This window comes from Balaenoptera physalus (assembly GCF_965194825.1).
Source record: "Balaenoptera physalus genome assembly, chromosome: X".
NCBI lineage: Eukaryota > Metazoa > Chordata > Mammalia > Artiodactyla > Balaenopteridae > Balaenoptera > Balaenoptera physalus.
In genome coordinates this window covers 47,278,985-47,295,838 of record NC_138903.1, presented here as the reverse complement: position 1 = coordinate 47,295,838, position 16,854 = coordinate 47,278,985, and the positions used below count along the sequence as shown (strand labels likewise).

General features: G+C 40.7%; 1 protein-coding gene across 3 annotated transcripts in view; it reads left to right on the top strand.

The window, feature by feature from the left end:
• Positions 1 to 15,888, top strand: part of PHF8 (PHD finger protein 8) — an 84,538-nt gene extending 68,650 nt beyond the window's left edge. For 2 of the 3 annotated variants that reach the window (XM_082445141.1, XM_082445142.1), the window contains 3 exons: positions 10,450 to 10,559; positions 14,271 to 14,607; positions 15,538 to 15,888. In XM_082445141.1, the coding sequence (XP_082301267.1) occupies positions 10,450 to 10,559; positions 14,271 to 14,607; positions 15,538 to 15,626 (536 nt within the window). In that variant the 3' untranslated portion in view covers positions 15,627 to 15,888. The other variant, XM_082445143.1, reaches the window with a different exon arrangement.
• Positions 15,889 to 16,854: the final 966 nt, after the last annotated feature.

The following is a 16,854-nucleotide window of genomic DNA, read 5'->3' as shown; positions in this document are numbered from 1 at the left end:
TTTATCATAAATGGGTGTTGAATTTTGTCAAAAGCTTTTTCTGCATCTATTGAGATGTTCATATGGTTTTTATTCTTCAATTTGTTAATATGGTGTATCACATCGATTGATTTGCATATATTGAAGAATCCTTGCATCCCTGGGATAAATCCCACTTGATCATGGTATATGATCCTTTTTTTTTTTTTAAACATCTTTATTGAAGTATAATTGCCTTACAATGGTGTGTTAGCTTCTGCTTTATAACAAAGTGAATCAGTTATACATATCCAATATGTTCCCATATCTCTTCCCTCTTGCATCTCCCTCCCTCCCACCCTCCCCATCCCACCCCTCTAGGTGGTCACAAAGCACTGAGCTGATCTCCCTGTGCTATGCGGCTGCTTCCCACTAGCTATCTATTTTACATTTGGTAGTGTATATATGTCCATGACACTCTCTTACCCTGTCACATCTCACCCCACCCCCTCTCCATATCCTCAAGTCCATTCTCTACTAGGTCTGTGTCTTTATTCCCGTCTTGCCACTAGGTTCTTCATGGCCTTTTTTTTTTTTTCCTTAGATTCTGTATATATGTGTTAGCATACTGTATTTGTTTTTCTCTTTCTCACTTACTTCACTCTGTATGACAGACTCTAACTCCATCCACCTCATTACAAATACCTCCATTTCATTTCTTTTTATGGCTGAGTAATATTCCATTGTATATATGTGCCACATCTTCTTTATCCATTCATCTGTTGATGGACATTTAGGTTGCTTCCATGTCCTGGCTATTGTAAAGAGAGCTGCAATGAACATTTTGGTACATGACTCTTTTTGACCTATGGTTTTCTCAGGGTATATGCCCAGTAGTGGAATTGCTGGGTCGTATGGTAGTTCTATTTGTAGTTTTTTAAGGAACCTCCATACTGTTCTCCATAGTGGCTGTATCAATTTACATTCCCACCAACAGTGCAAGAGTGTTCCCTTTCCTCCACACCCTCTCCAGCATTTATTGTTTCTAGATTTTTTGATGATGGCTATTCTGACCGGTGTGAGATGATATCTCATTGTAGTTTTGATTTGCATTTCTCTAATGATTAATGATGTTGAGCATTCTTTCATGTGTCTGTAGGCCATCTGTATATCTTCTTTGGAGAAATGTCTATTTAGGTCTTTGGCCCATTTTTGGATTGGGTTGTTGGTTTTTTTGTTATTGAGCTGCATGAGCTGCTTGTAAATCTTGGAGATTAATCCTTTGTCAGTTGCTTCATTTGCAAATATTTTCTCCCATTCTGATGGTTGTCTTTTGGTCTTGTTTATGGTTTCCTTTGCTGTGCAAAAGCTTTTAAGTTTCATTAGGTCCCATTTGTTTATTTGTGTTCTTATTTCCATTTCTCTGGGAGCTGGGTCAAAAAGAATCTTGCTGTGATGTATGTCATAGAGTGTTCTGCCTATGTTTTCCTCTAAGAGTTTGATAGTGTCTGCCCTTACACTTAGGTCTTTAATCCATTTTGAGTTTATTTTTGTGCATGGTGTCAAGGAGTGTTCTAATTTCATACTTTTACATGTACCTGTCCAATTTTCCCAGCACCACTTATTGAAGAGGCTGTCTTTTCTCCACTGTATATGCTTGCCTCCTTTATCAAAGATAAGGTGACTATATGTGTGTGGGTTTATCTCTGGGCTTTCTATCCTGTTCCATTGATCTATATTTCTGTTTTTGTGCCAGTACCAAACTGTCTTGATTACTGATGCTTTGTAATATAGTCTGAAGTAAGGGAGCCTGATTCCCCCAGCTGCATTTTTTGTTCTCAAGATTGCTTTGGCTATTCGGGGTCTTTTGTGTTTCCATACAAATTGTGAAATTTTTTGTTCTAGTTCTGTGAAAAATGCCAGTGGTAGTTTAATAGGGATTGCATTGAATCTGTGGATTGCTTTGGGTAGTAGAGTCATTTTCACAATGTTGATTCTTCCAATCCAGGAACATGGTATCTCTCTCCATCTATTTGTATCATCTTTAATTTCTTTCATCAGTGTCTTATAATTTTCTGCATACAGGTGTTTTGTCTCCTTAGGTAGGTTTATTCCTAGATATTTTATTCTTTTTGTTGCAATGGTAAACGGGAGTGTTTTCTTAATTTCACTTTCAGATTTTTCGTCATTAGTGTATAGAAATGCAAGAGATTTCTGTGCATTAATTTTGTATCCTGCTACTTTACCAAATTCATTGATTAGCTCTAGGAGTTTTCTGGTAGCATCTTTAGGATTCTCTTTGTATAGTATCATGTCATCTGCAAATAGTGACAGCTTTACTTCTTCTTTTCCGATTTGGATTCCTTTTATTTCTTTGTCTTCTCTGATTGCTGTGGCTAACACTTCCAAAACTATGTTGAATAATAGTGGTGAGAGTGGGCAACCTTGTCTTGTTCCTGATCTTAGTGGAAATGGTTTCAGTTTTTCACCATTGAGGACAATGTTGGCTGTGGGTTTGTCATATATGGCCTTTATTATGTTGAGGAAAGTTCCCTCTATGCCTACTTTCTGCAGGGCTTTTATCATAAATGGGTGTTGAATTTTGTCGAAAGCTTTCTCTGCATCGATTGAGATGATCATATGGTTTTTGTCCTTCAATTTGTTAATATGGTGTATCACATTGATTGATTTGCATATATTGAAGAATCCTTGCATTCCTGGGATAAACCCCACTTGATCATGGTGTATGATCCTTTTAATGTGCTGTTGCATTCTGTTTGCTAGTATTTTGTTGAGGATTTTTGCATCTATGTTCATCAGTGATATTGGCCTGTAGTTTTCTTTCTTTGCGATATCTTTGTCTGTTTTTGGTATGAGGGTGATGGTGGCCTCATAGAATGAGTTTGGGAGTGTTCCTTCCTCCGCAATTTTTTGTAAGAGTTTGAGAAGGATAGGTTTTAGCTCTTTTCTAAATGTTTGATACAATTCACCTGTGAAGCCATCTGGTCTTGGACTATTCTTTGTTGGAAGATTTTTAATCACAGTTTCAATCTCATTACTTGTGATTGGTCTGTTTATATTTTCTATTTCTTCCTGGTTCAGTCTTGGAAGGTTATACCTTTCTAAGAATTTGTCCATTTCTTCCAGGTTGTCCATTTTATCGGCATAGAGTTGCTTGTAGTAGCCTCTTAGGATGCTTTGTATTTCTCTGGTGTTTGTTGTAACTTCTCCTTTTTCATTTCTAATTTTATTGATTTGAGTCCTCTCCCTCTTTTTCTTGATGAGTCTGGCTAATGGTTTATCAATTTTGTTTATCTTCTCAAAGAACCAGCTTTTACTTTTATTGATCTTTGCTGTTGTTTTCTTTGTTTCTATTTCATTTTTTTCTGCTCTGATCTTTTTGATTTCTTTCCTTCTGCTAACTTTGGGTTTTGTTTGTTCTTTCTCTGGTTCCTTCAGGTGTTAGGCTAGATTGTTTATTTGAGATTTTTTCTTGTTTCTTGAGGTAGGCTTGTATAGCTATAAACTTCCCTCTTAGAACTGCTTTTGCTGCATCCCATAGGATTTGGATCGTCGTGTTTTCATTGTGATTTGTCTCTAGGTATTTTTTGATTTCCTCTTTGATTTCTCCAGTGATCTCTTGGTTATTTAGTAACGTATTGTTTAGCCTCCATGTGTTTGTGTTTTTTACGTTTTTTTTTCCTGTAATTGATTTCTAATCTCATAGCGTTGTGGTCAGAAAAGATGCTTGATATGATTTCAGTTTTCTTAAATTTACTGATGCTTCATTTGGGAAGAAAGTGTAATCTGCTGTTTTTGGATGGAATGTCTTATAAATATCAATAAAATCTATCTGGTCTATTGTGTCATTTAAAGCTTCTGTTTCCTTATTTATTTTCATTTTGGATGATCTGTCCATTGGCATAAGTGAGGTGTTAAACTCTCCCACTATTATTGTGTTACTGTCGATTTCCTCTTTTAGAGCTGTTAGCAGTTGCATTATGTACTAAGGTGCTCCTATGTTGGGTGCATATATATTTATAATTGTTATATCTTCTTCTTGGATTGATTCCTTGATCATTATGTAGTGTCCTTCCTTGTCTCTTGTAACATTCTTTATTTTAAAGTCTGTTTTATCTGATAAGAGTATTGCTACTCCAGCTTTGTTTTGATTTCCATTTGCATGGAATATCTTTTTCCATCCCCCCACTTTCAGTCTGAATGTGTCCCTAGGTCTGAAGTGGGTCGCTTGTAGACAGCATATATATGGGTCTTGTTTTTTATCCATTCAGCAAGCCTGTGTCTTTTGGTTGGAGCATTTAATCCATTCATGTTTAAGGTAATTATCGATATGTATGTTCCTATGACCATTTTCTTAATTGTTTTGGGTTTATTTTTGTAGGTCTTTTTCTTCTCTTGTGTTTCCCACTTAGAGAAGTTCCTTTAGCATTTGTTGTAGAGCTGGTTTGGTGGTGCTGAATTCTCTTAGCTTTTGCTTGTCTGTAAAGCTTTTGATTTCTCCATCGAATCTGAATTAGATCCTTGCCAGGTAGGGTAATCTTGGTTGTAGGTTCTTCTCTGTCATCACTTTGAGTATATCATGCCACTTCCTTCTGGCTTGTAGAGTTTCTGCTGAGAAATCAGCTGTTAACCTTATGGGAGTCCCCTTGTATGTTATTTGTCATTTTTCCCTTGCTGCTTTTAATAATTTTTCTTTGTCTTTGATTTTTGCCAATTTGATTACTATGTGTCTTGGTGTGTTTCTCCTTGGGTTTATCCTGTATGGGACTCGCTGCACCGCTTGGACTTGGGTGGCTATTTCCTTTCCCATGTTAGGGAAGTTTTCGACTATAATCTCTTCAAATATTTTCTCTGGTCCTTTCTCTCTTCTCCTTCTGGGACCCCTATAATGCGCATATTATTGCGTTTAATGTTGTCCCCGAGGTCTCTTAGGCTGTCTTCATTTCTTTTCATTCTTTTTTCTTTATTCTGTTCCACAGCAGGTAATTCCACAATTCTGTCTTCCAGGTCATTTATCCGTTCTTCTGCCTCAGTTATTCTGCTATTGATTCCTTCTAGTGTAGTTTTCATTTCAGTTATTGTATTGGTCATCTCTGTTTTTTCTTTAATTCTTCTAGGTCTTTGTTAAACATTTCTTGCATCTTCTCGATCTTTGCCTCCATTCTTTTTCCGAGGTCCTGGATCATCTTCACTATCATTATTCTGAATTCTTTTTCTGGAAGGTTGCCTATCTCTACTTCATTTGGTTGTTTTTCTGGGGTTTTATCTTGTTCCTTCATCTGGTATATAGCCCTCTGCCTTTTCATCTTGTCTATCTTTCTGTGAATGTGGTTTTTGTTCCACAGGCTGCAGGATTGTAGTTCTTCTTGCTTCTACTGTCTGCCCTTCTCTGGGTTTTTTTATACTTTTTTTTTTTTAAGAATGATCATTTATTATTATTTTAAACAAATTTTTGGCCACACTGAGCGGCATGCAGAGCTTCCCCGACCAGGGATCGAACCCGCCCCCCCTGCCGTGGAAGCGTGGAGTCTTAACCAGTGGACCACCAGGGAAGTCCTGTTTTTGTTTATTTAGGAATATCCTGATTTCTCCTTTTTTGAATGATAGTTCTGCTGGATGTAGAATTCTTGGTTGACAGTGATTTTCTTTCAGCACTTTGAATATGTCATCCTACTGCTTTTTATCCTCCATGGTTTCTGATGATCAGTAAACTCAATCTTTTATGTTATGAGTCACTTCTGTTTTGCTGACTTCAAGATCCTCTCTTTGTCTTTGGTTTTGGTTATGATATGTAGTCTCTGAGTTTATCTGACATATAGTTTGTTGAACTTCTTGCATATGTAGATTAATTTTTTAGTCAAATTTGGAAAAGTTTCAGCCATTGTTTCTTCAAATAGTCTTTCCACCCCTTTTTCTCTCTCCTTTTGGGCCTCCCATATGCATATGTTGGCAAATTTGATCCATCCCACAGGTCCCTTTGGCTCTGCTCATTTTCCTCATTCTTTTTTCTTTCTGTTCGTTAGACTGGATAATCTCAGTTGACCTTTCTTGAAGGTCACTAAGTCTTCCTTCTGCCTACTCAAATCTGCTGTTGAAACCCTCTAGTGAAATTTTCATTTCAAAAATGAAAATTGAAGTTACTTTTCAACTCTAAAATATCTATTTGATTCCTTTTTATGGTTTCTGTCTGTTTATTGGTATTCTTTATTTGGTGACACGTCATTCTCATACTCTCATTTAGTTCTTTAGACATGATCTCCTTTAGCTCTTTGAACATGTTTGAAATAGGTGGTATAAAGTCCTTGCCTAGTAGGTCCAACTTTGTTCAGGTAGTCAGGGAGAGTTTTTATCCATTACTTTTTTCCTTTGTGTGGCTACCCTTTCCTGTTTCTTTGCATATCTTCTAATTTTTTTGAAAACTGAACATTTAAAATAATGTAGCAATGCTGGAAATCAGATACTCCCTACTTCACCCCCCAGGGTTTGTTTTGTTGCTGCTTGTTGTTATTTGTTTATTTACAGAATTTGTTCAGAAAAGTCACTAAAGTAGAAGTTTCTACTCAGTTAGCTTAGTGGTCAGCTAATGATTGGACAGAGATTTCCTTAAATGCCTGAAACCAGTAAATCTCCCAGTGCTTGACAAGGGGCTCTACGTGCATGTTGGGACATACCTTCAGCACTCAGGCAGGCAATTTACAACTGTGCCTTAGCCTTCACTTCCTGCTTTGCAGAGCCTCAATGTCAGCCAGAGGTGAGTGCCTGGGATTTCTCAAGTCTTTCCTGATCATGCACACAGCCCCTATTCATGCATATGGTCTTTTAGATTCCCAGAAATATGTGAGAGCTTTTCTAATCCCCAGTGGATATCTCATTCCTCAACTTTTCCTTTTCAGCTTTTGGGTTAGTCTGTTGTTTGCCACAACTGTTATCCATCAGCTTAAGCATCTGTGACATTAAGCACTTGTCTTTAAATGTTTTTGATAAATGCTCCCCAGGGAGCACTAGGCTTTGAAAGAAAGCTCCAGCTCCTTGCTGTTCCCTACATCACTGGCAATGTGGCCTGTTATTTTTCAAGGCTACCACTGAGCTGGGGAGAAGTGGATGGGTCTAGGGCAAGTTAAAATGCCACAAAGCTCACTGCTCTTACTGAGATTCAGCTCTTTTTCTTAAATAAATGCTCTCCAGGTAGCTGTAAACCTTTGGTTAATTTCCAGAGTTCTGAAAAAGTTTATTACGACAATTTTTACCAGTTTTTTCATTGTTTTAATTCAGAAGTGACGTTTTGGAAGTCCTTAACTTTGCCTTTTTTGTGGATTTCATCCATCGTGACATACTAAATATTAGTTCAGTATGCATCTCTATGAAACTGACTTTTTCTTTCATAACCATAGTTCCATTATTTGACACCTAAGTAAAGTAACATTTATTTCCTAATATTATTTAATACCAAATCCTTATTCAAATTTCCCCCAATTGTACCAAAAATAGCTTTTATAATTTGCTTATTTAAACCAGGATCTATTCAAGGACTACACATTTCGTTTGGTTATTATAATCTCTTAATCTCATTCATTATTTAAAATTTTTTATTATGAGAATTTTCAAACATCCATAAATGTAGGAGAGTACACAAACACCCATATTCTCAATATTTAGATCCTACAGTTGTAATATTTTTCTGTATTTGCTTCATTATCTGTATCTGTCTGTCCATAGTTTTTGCTGAGCCACTTTAAAGTAATGTGCAGCCACCATAACATACTATAGTATGTTATGGTGGCTGCACATTAATACTTCAGTATCTCCTAAGAATAAGAATGTCCTCCTACATAACCACACTATCTTTGTTATACTTAACAGTTAATAATTCCCTAAGATCTTCTAATAACCCATTCTATGATTAGATTTTCTCAACTGTCCCTACAAAATGTCTTACATAGTTTTTTTTCCCCCCTAAATCCAGATCTAATCAAGGAGGTTAATTTTTTTTCAGATTAAAACAACTTGCTTATGTATTATACAGGTCAGGAATTTAGAAAGGACACAATGGGGACAACTTGTCTCTACTCCATGATGTCTGGGGCCTCAGCTGGGAAAATTTGAAGGCTGGATGGCCAAGAGTTTGAATCATCTGAAGTCTCATTAACTCACATGTCTGGTGCTGGGCTGGGAGGACCCAAAGACTGGAAGTACCAAGCAGAGTGCCAACATGTGACCTCTCCATGTGACTAGCTTCCTCACTGCCTGATGGCCTCAAGGCAATCAGACTTCTTATGTGGTTGCTCAGGGCTCTAAGTGTGAGTGAGTGTTGCAGGAAGCAGTGCAGAAACTAAAGTTGCCTTTTCTGACCTAGTCTCAGAAGTCATGCAGTGTCACTTCTGTCACATTCTATAGGCTACAAATGAGCCTGCTCAGGTTCAACGGGAGGGAACATAGACCCCACCTATTAATAGGAAAAATGTCAAAGAATTTGGGGCCATGCTTTAAAGCCACCACACACACAAAACTATGGAGAATGATATAAAATACACCCAAGAATCCATGACTGAAAATTGTGCATTAACATTTTTGCTAGATTTGCTTCAGATCATTTTTTAAACAAGTAAAATATCAATATCACCTTAAAGAAAGGACTTCAACCTCCTGAATTGCCTGTTCTAGAATCTGCATACTGCTTATACAGAAAGTCTCCTTTATATTAATAACAATAGCTAACCAACCAAGGAATCTTTAAATCTAGGTCAGATACCACCACCACCTCTTTTTTTCCTGTGACATTGACTTTTTTCATTTAAAAAGAGTGAAATCCTGTACACTCACCAATGAGAATCAACAGTTATAAAGATTTTGCCATAGTTGATTCATCTATAACTTTCTTCTTTTTTTAAAAACTGTCTAAAGCAAATACCAGATAGTGTCATTCCCTCCCCACCCCACCATGTACTTCAGTATGCATCTCTAAAGTATACATTTTCTCACATAACCACTGTCCTGTCATCATACATAACAAAATTAATAATAATTTGATAATTCCTTGATGTTATCTAATACTAAGTCCATAATCAAATTTCCTTAATTGTCTAACAAAAAAAGGCATTTTCGTAGTGGATTTGTTTAAATCTGGATCTGAACAGGGTCCATATGGCATTTGGCTGTCACGTTTTTTGAATATCTCAATCTAGAGAAATCCCTTCCTTTTTTGTTTGATCCTGTTGATTTGTTATAAAAACTAGTATAATTGTCCTTTAGCACATCCCACCTTCTAGATTTGTTTGTTTGCTTCTTTGTGACATTGTGTTTTTAAAGAAACCAGGCCAGTTATCTTATAGGATGACTGTTTGCCCTCAGTGTCATTTAACTTGTTTTTTTTTTTTAATCTCTGTGTTTTCTAAAAACTGGAAGTAATATGAACTGCTTACTTGATGTTAGGTCTTGGCAAAACTACTTCCCAGGTGATGCTGTAGATTTCCTATTGCATTGCATTAGGAGGTGCATGAAGTTGGCCATCTTTCTGTTAGTGACAATAAGGGGATGATCTCCTGATTTCATCATTGTAAGGTTAGTTTTTTTTCCTCGAGACTAGCAAGTCATCTGTGAGATAATACTTTGGTACTGTGTGAATATCCAATTCCCTAGAATCAGTTATTTCATTAGGGCTTACAAACCTGTGATTTTCTAATTTTGTCATTCCTTTTACATTTATTAGCTGACATTCTTCTGTAAAGAACAGCTTTCCCTCATCATCTGGGGCTGTTTGGTTATCCTGAAATACACTTCCTATGTAAAATGTGGGATGAGTAACTATTTTTTGATTCAAGATTGTTAAGGCATTATATAAAAAGGTTATACAAGAAGATGATCTTCTTTAGGAACTCATAGCCTGGTTATTAGATAGAATAACACACATCAGCATTAGGGAATGAGACAGGATAGTATGTGCTATGTATTAAGTGACTTGTACATAAGTTCAGGGGAGGGGAGAGGTCAATGTGAGCCAAAGAGGTCCTGGACGTTTTGCATAGAAGATTGATTTCAGCTTACTTTTGAATAATGGGCAGGTTTTAAAGAGGTGGACAAAAGGGAAGAGGGTACTCCAGGCTGTGTAGATGGTGAGGATGAAGGCACAGGGGGAGAGGATGAGCTGTACGTGTTCTGGAGGTGTAATAAGGAAGCCATTCTGTCTGGAGAAGCTGAGGATATGGGAGTGGAAATAAGGTTGGGGAGGTAGGTAGGGAGCAGAGCATGGACAACTTTACATGCCAATTCAGGAAAATAACTTTTATCCTTTAATCAGTGTGTGCTTTGTGTACCTTGGGCATTTGTGAATTAGCTTTTTACCCAATGGGAAGCAAAATCTGGCTATGTAAAAAGCTAGAAGCAGGAAAACCAATGAGACCACCTTTGGGGGGCTCAGAGGTAGGGAATATGATTGTCATTCAGATAAATGTCTTCATCCTGTTCCCTGTGCAGCCCGTGTGACCCCAACTCTACCGAAGCAGGACCGTCCTGTGCGTGAGGGGACCCGGGTAGCTTCCATTGAGACAGGCTTGGCTGCAGCAGCTGCAAAGTTGGCGCAGCAGGTAAGTGCTGACACTCAGGCAATGTCCCTGCCACTGATCCCAGTTTGACTTGGAGCCTCAAAACTCAGACCTCCAGGCTGACAGGTCCCACTGTTGTCTCATTGGCAAGTGGGTAACTTGTGATCTTTATCCATGGCAGTATCCCAGCTCCCTCCTATATCCTACATATACCAACTCAGTGACAAGCTACTTCCACAGGGCACACCGTTGAAATGATTTAGGATGAAAGAAAATAGGGGTCCAGAGAAAAGCCCTTGAAGATATCACTTGCCTTTCTGGGTGTGTAAAATCCTCTCAGATGGGAAGGACCAAGTCTGTCCTTGGGTGAGAGCTCTTTTCTTCAGATGGAGCTCCAAGGAGGTGACTCAGTTGAGTACACTCAAGTTTGTCAGTCTCTCATCAGTATCGGAATTTGGTTTTTTCGGGGAGAGGCTTTTCTTGTCCTCTGTACCAAATACTTTCCCTGATCTTCACCCCATGCTTCCCAAGAAAACTTCACCCACTAATTTTTGTCCTAGAATCAAGTTGACTTCCTAGCATGTTATAGTTTTCAAAGTTCTTAAGTGTGCTTGGCAACCCTGGGAGCAGTTGGAAGTGAATCTTGTGGTTCTCTCCTTATCAGTATCCCCTTAGATCCTCATGCCACATCCTATAGCTTAGAGCATTTATTGAGCATCTGCTTTATGTTAGGTGCTTCCATATACAGTGTCTCATGTAATCTGCTCAATAACCCTTTTAAATAGGTAATATTTTCATCATTTTACAGGTGAAGAAAATGAGGCTCTCTTTAAGTGACTAGTCCAGGATAATACAGCCAGTAAATGGAGGAGACAAGATTCAAACTCATATCCTCTAACTTAAGATTTCATGTTACTTGCTATTTAAATAAAGTGAAATAGTTAAATGTTTATATAATTCAGTAATTACATCCTATTTAAATAAAATTTAATAGAATGATGTTTTTCATATGATGTTCTGTGGAGTTCCAGAGTTTAGAAATGTTTTGGACGCTATTGATGGAAGCCAGCAGAGACCAACCAGGCCAGGCAGCCATTCATTGTCCAGAACTTTTCTCTATTATGTATATCCTAGTGCCATGTAAGATGTAATTTGAAAAAAAAAGGAAGTTTGACTGCTTTAAATGAACAAATTAATTAAAGGTGTGAAGACTACTCTTAGTACCTTCTATGGAGCTCACTTCTGGTTGAGTTGATCAGGGATGACCTCAAAGAAGAGGTTTTGAAATTGGGAAGGATTTTTCAGGCTAAGCTTTTGGAGGGGAAAGGGAGGCATTCCAGGAGAAGGGGATTCCTTGGTAAGCACACAAGGCCCTCTTGATTTGCCCTCTGGTTACCTCTCCTCCCTGACCTTGTGTCAACCCTTCATGCATGCCCTTTACACCAGCCATACTATTGCATTACGGTACTACTCATTGTTCATTCAGTGTATCAGACTGTCTCATGCCTCTGTGCCTTTGCACAAGCTGTTCCTTCTGCCCATTGGGAATCGTGCCCTCTCAGATGCCTTTACCTAACACCCCTTCACACCATCCACCACCAGTTTATTTCAGTGGCCTTCTGTGCTTCCATAGCATTCTCATGGTACTTACAATCATAAGTGTACTTTTCTGTGTTCCTTATTAAACTGTAAGGGCCTCAAGGGTGGAGACATATCTAATTTAACTTGGTATCCCTACTGTGCTAAGCATGTGTTTAGTCATTGTTGGTTGAGTGAATGTATGAATGAAGAAAAGAATGAACAGATCTTTTTGGATTGGAGGCTTCTTGTTGGGGAATGGAGTAAGATAAATAGAGGTTAAAAAATGAATTCTGGAGCCAGCCTGCCTGAGTTCAAATCTTCTCCCTCCCACTTGAGCAAGTTACTTAATTTCTCTGTGCCTCAGTTTCCTCGTAGACTCTGTCTAAGGATTAGATGAGATAATATATGTAAAAGCTCTGAGAACAGCACTTGCCACACGGTAAGTACTATAGACTCATTAGCTTTTCATCATTATCACTACAGGTTGGCTAGGTATAAGTGGCCAGACGATGGATGACCATAAATGTCAGGCCAGGGAGTCTGAACTTGGGTGGGGACTTGCTAATGGCCTTTTGAGATAAGGTGAAAGTGGCCCTGTCATAAGATAGTCTAGTCTTCTCTGAGGGGATCTGGATGAAGTATATGAAAAGGAGATTGGCAACAAAGGTAGAAAATTTTAAACTGTGTGATCTAGGTATGAAGAGATAATTTCTGGATTCAGATGAGAGAAATGGGGGCAGAAATGCAGTTCTTGGTATGGATGGAGTAACAAGCATTTTGGCTGAGAAAAGAGACTCTGAAGACAGATGGCTTGGGTCTGAATTGCAGCTTGGCCACTTACTGTTCCTATAACCTTAGGAAAGTGACTTAACCTCTCTGCCAGTTTCTTCTCATAAAAAGGGAATTATAATTCTTTTTTTCTCATGCTTCATAGGAGTATTAAATGAGTTAAATTATAGAACAGTGCCTGGCATATATTACTAATATTATTATTCTCGTCCCACAAAAATTCCTAAGGTAGCCACAGCCTGTCAGATCTTCCGAAGGCAGAAGTAGGCCTGTGTTGCCAAGAGAAGGCAAAGAAATGTAATCACGGTCTCTGTGGCTGTGTAGCATTTCAGAAGGTGAAGTCGTTCACATGCTCTCAGCACCACCTTTCCAGGTTCTCAGGGGTCCAGGTGCCCACTATAAAGGTACCCACTACACAGTGGATAGTATATTCATAGAGCAATGGATGGATGAAATCCAAGATATTGTGAGAAGTGACACAACTCCTTATTCATCCCTCCCATCCAAAACTGAGATTTTAAGATCCAGTGACCTGGAAGACTGTCCTCTATTAAACAAAAGACCAGCAAGAAGAAGAGAAACCATTGTAAGAGATGAAGATAGAATAATAGTTTCCCATTTGTTGAGTACCTACTATGTGCTATGTGTTTTTATGTCATTATTTAATCTTTCCAGCAACCCTGAAAACCAGCTATTATTTTGCCCATTTTACAGAGGAAGCAATTGAATTTCAGAAAGGTTAGTAACTTGACCAAGGTCATCCAACTTAGGGAGCACAAGCCTAGATTTGAAGTTTATCAAATTTATCACAAGTTTATCTCATTCCAAAGCTGCTACTCTTTCACTGGCAAATGTCCCATTTTGAGAATTATGCATGGTGGGTGTTCAGATAGACCTGGTTGAATCCTGAACACAACTGTTCAGCTGTGAGGCTTTGGGCTCAAGTTACTTAATATCCCTGTACCTCAGTTTTCTCATCTGTAAACTGAGGGATTTTCCTTCTCAGGGCTGTTCTAAGGAGTAAATGAGGTCAAACATATAAAGTGCCTCAGCTGCTGGTGTAAATTTAGCTATTATTATTAGGCATGTCCATGGTTCACCTCATAAGTGGTAATTCTAGGACCAAAATGCAAGTCTGTGAACTCATTTACCCTTCTGTTGCCATTGTACTGATTAATAGCAGTGTTGACTTAAGAATGGATGGTACCAAAGGACCTGAGGTATTGGAAGGCCTGTGTGTTGTGTGTACATATATCCAGGCTAAGCTTGGAGTAGGGGCAGGTTGCAGAACCACACTGACCACCATCTAGATTCCTTTCTGGGAAATTTTCTTCTCTTTTCTTCACTCCTAAATTCTCCCCTCCCATTTGGCTTGTGTTTCAGGAGCTACAGAAGGCCCAAAAGAAGAAATATATCAAGAAGAAGCCTTTGTTGAAAGAGGTAGAACAGCCTCGCCCTCAAGAGCCTAATCTCAGCGTGGCAGTACCAGCCCCAACTCTGGCCACTACACCCCAACTTCTCACCTCCTCCTCGCCCCTGCCTCCCCCTGAGCCTAAACAAGAGGCCCTCTCAGGAAGTCTTGCTGACCATGAGTATACTGCTCGTCCCAATGCCTTTGGCATGGCCCAGGCAAACCGCAGCACCACACCCATGGCCCCTGGTGTCTTCTTGACCCAGCGGCGCCCTTCAGTTGGCTCCCAGAGCAATCAAGCAGGACCAGGTATGACTGCCATATGGTTGTAGAACTGAGAAGGATCTTAGGGTCACTGGCTTCAAACCCTTAAGCATTCTGGTAAATGAGAACACCTGGGAGAGACACTGATGGGCAACCTAAGATACTTGGACTTGACCTCATAGGCCATGAAGAGACATTGACTGGTGTTAAGCAGAGACAAACTCAGATGTGGGTTTGGAGAGATCCTTCCGGTGGGCCAGAGTGGAGGGTGGGCTGAAGGTGGGAAGTCTAGGAAGGAGGCACATACACAAGTCCAGGCTGCAGTGAAGAGAGGCTAGGGCTCTGGCAGAGGGAATGAAGGAGGGGATAAATTGATCAAATATGGAGAAGGTCACTTGGGACACGGGAGGTGATTTGATGTGGGGAAAGAAGAAGCGGGGAGGGCTCAAGCCCTCCTTTTCCTCACTTTGGCTCTGAAAGCCCAGTCCCTAGAGTACGCAGCTCAAGGATGATGAGATTGGTGCGGCATTGGGATGATGAAGATGGGGGTTTCTAATGAAACAAGGCCCTGGGAGTGGCAACTTCAGGGACACTGAGCTATAATCACTAACCAGGCACTTGTTCAATCCTGGTGGGCAGGATAAGAAGATGAAGAGGCACAATCACCTTGCAGAAGTTAGGAAGGAAAATGATTGGGACCAAAGAAATCAGTGGGGAAAAGTAACCAGACAGAGTAACCAGGGGGTCTGTAACCACTGCAGGAGGTCATAGGAGGAAGAGCCAAAGCATGTGGTGTTGGATGGGAGTAGTTAAGGAGGGCCTCTTGGCCCAAGATGGTCCTGGAGCCAGGCATAAGGATGGGGAGACTCTGTGGGCAGAGGAACAGAGGAGGGGGGTGGCCCAAGGACAGTTGGTGGTGGAGCTGCTGCTGGCACCCTTGCCATATCCTTTGCTTACCTCTCCCTTCCCCCACAGGAAAGCGTCCCAAAAAGGGCCTGGCTACAGCAAAGCAGAGACTCGGCCGTATCCTGAAAATCCACAGAAATGGCAAACTGCTTCTGTGATCCCCTTTGTGTCCTGCCCCTCACCCCTTCACCCCCATTGCCTTCTCCGTTGTCAATTCTCGGGGCACTCCTGGATCCTACCTGCCCCGGACAAGGTGCTGAGGCGCATTGTCCTGCTTTCTTGGAACTGACCAAAGGCACGGACTCTCCCATGGGCCCCTTCACCTACTCCCTCAACTCCCTTCCCCACTTCCACTGGAGCATCCTGCCTTCCTTTTCCATATCTCTGAGTAGCCAGTAAATGGGAGAGGTTTCCAGCTGACTAGAGCCCTCTTTTCTGCTGCCCCAATCCATTTCCCTTTCACCAGCTTTGTCTGCCCTTTACTGTCATCCCCACTTAAAGCTGGAAAGCAGGACGAGGAGAGGCATGAGGAGAGCCTGGGCCCCTCGGTATTTCCCTGGTCATGAAGTGGGAGGCCCAGTGCTCAACACTTTCTGCGGCTCCAGCCCTGTCTCCAGAAGCCTGCCCACCTCTGCCCATTCTCCTTCCTCCTCTTAGCCCAATGGATGTGTCCCACTCAAGACTTGTTCCTGGGAGAAGGCTCTGGCCTCTGCCCCCTCTTGCCAAATGCTTCATGGAAATAAAGAGGAGGGCCCAGAGTCTTCTTACTGCCCCACCGTGGGCCATTTCCAGAGTGGCCTAGAAAGGCCATGGGCTGACTTCATTCATCCTTGGGAAGAAGAGAGATTCCTGTCACTTCTCAAGGTGGGGAGAGGACCCACACCCAAGACTTTGACCGAGACTTTGTAGCCCATTGGAGGAAGCTACTTTTGGGTGGCCACAGACGAAGCCACCTCTCCCAGGGTGAGCTCCAGGGATTTGCCTAGAGTTTGAGGTCCTGCAGAACATTATCCACATAGCTTTGGCTGGGCCCCAGGAGGCAAAAACCATCTCCCAAACGCCTTGAAAGCATCTGCCACTGAAGCAGATAGCCCTTGCTCTACGGCCTGATCCCTTCACCCATACCACAGAGCACAGCCTGGACCTTCTGGAGAGGATGTGGCAGGACAGCTCACCCCAGGTTCTCCATCAGGAGCCTCCCTGCTTCTCTCCCCACCTTGAGGTCTTGGTCTGAAGAAGACTTCAGAACTCACATCTTCACTCCTGGACCTGTACACTCCCAGATGTCAGGTGGACGCTCAAGCAGAGTGCTGATGTGGGGGGAGCCCGAGCCTAGGAGCGGAGATGCCCACCTGTAAAGGAGCAGATCATCTGAACCTCCCACCC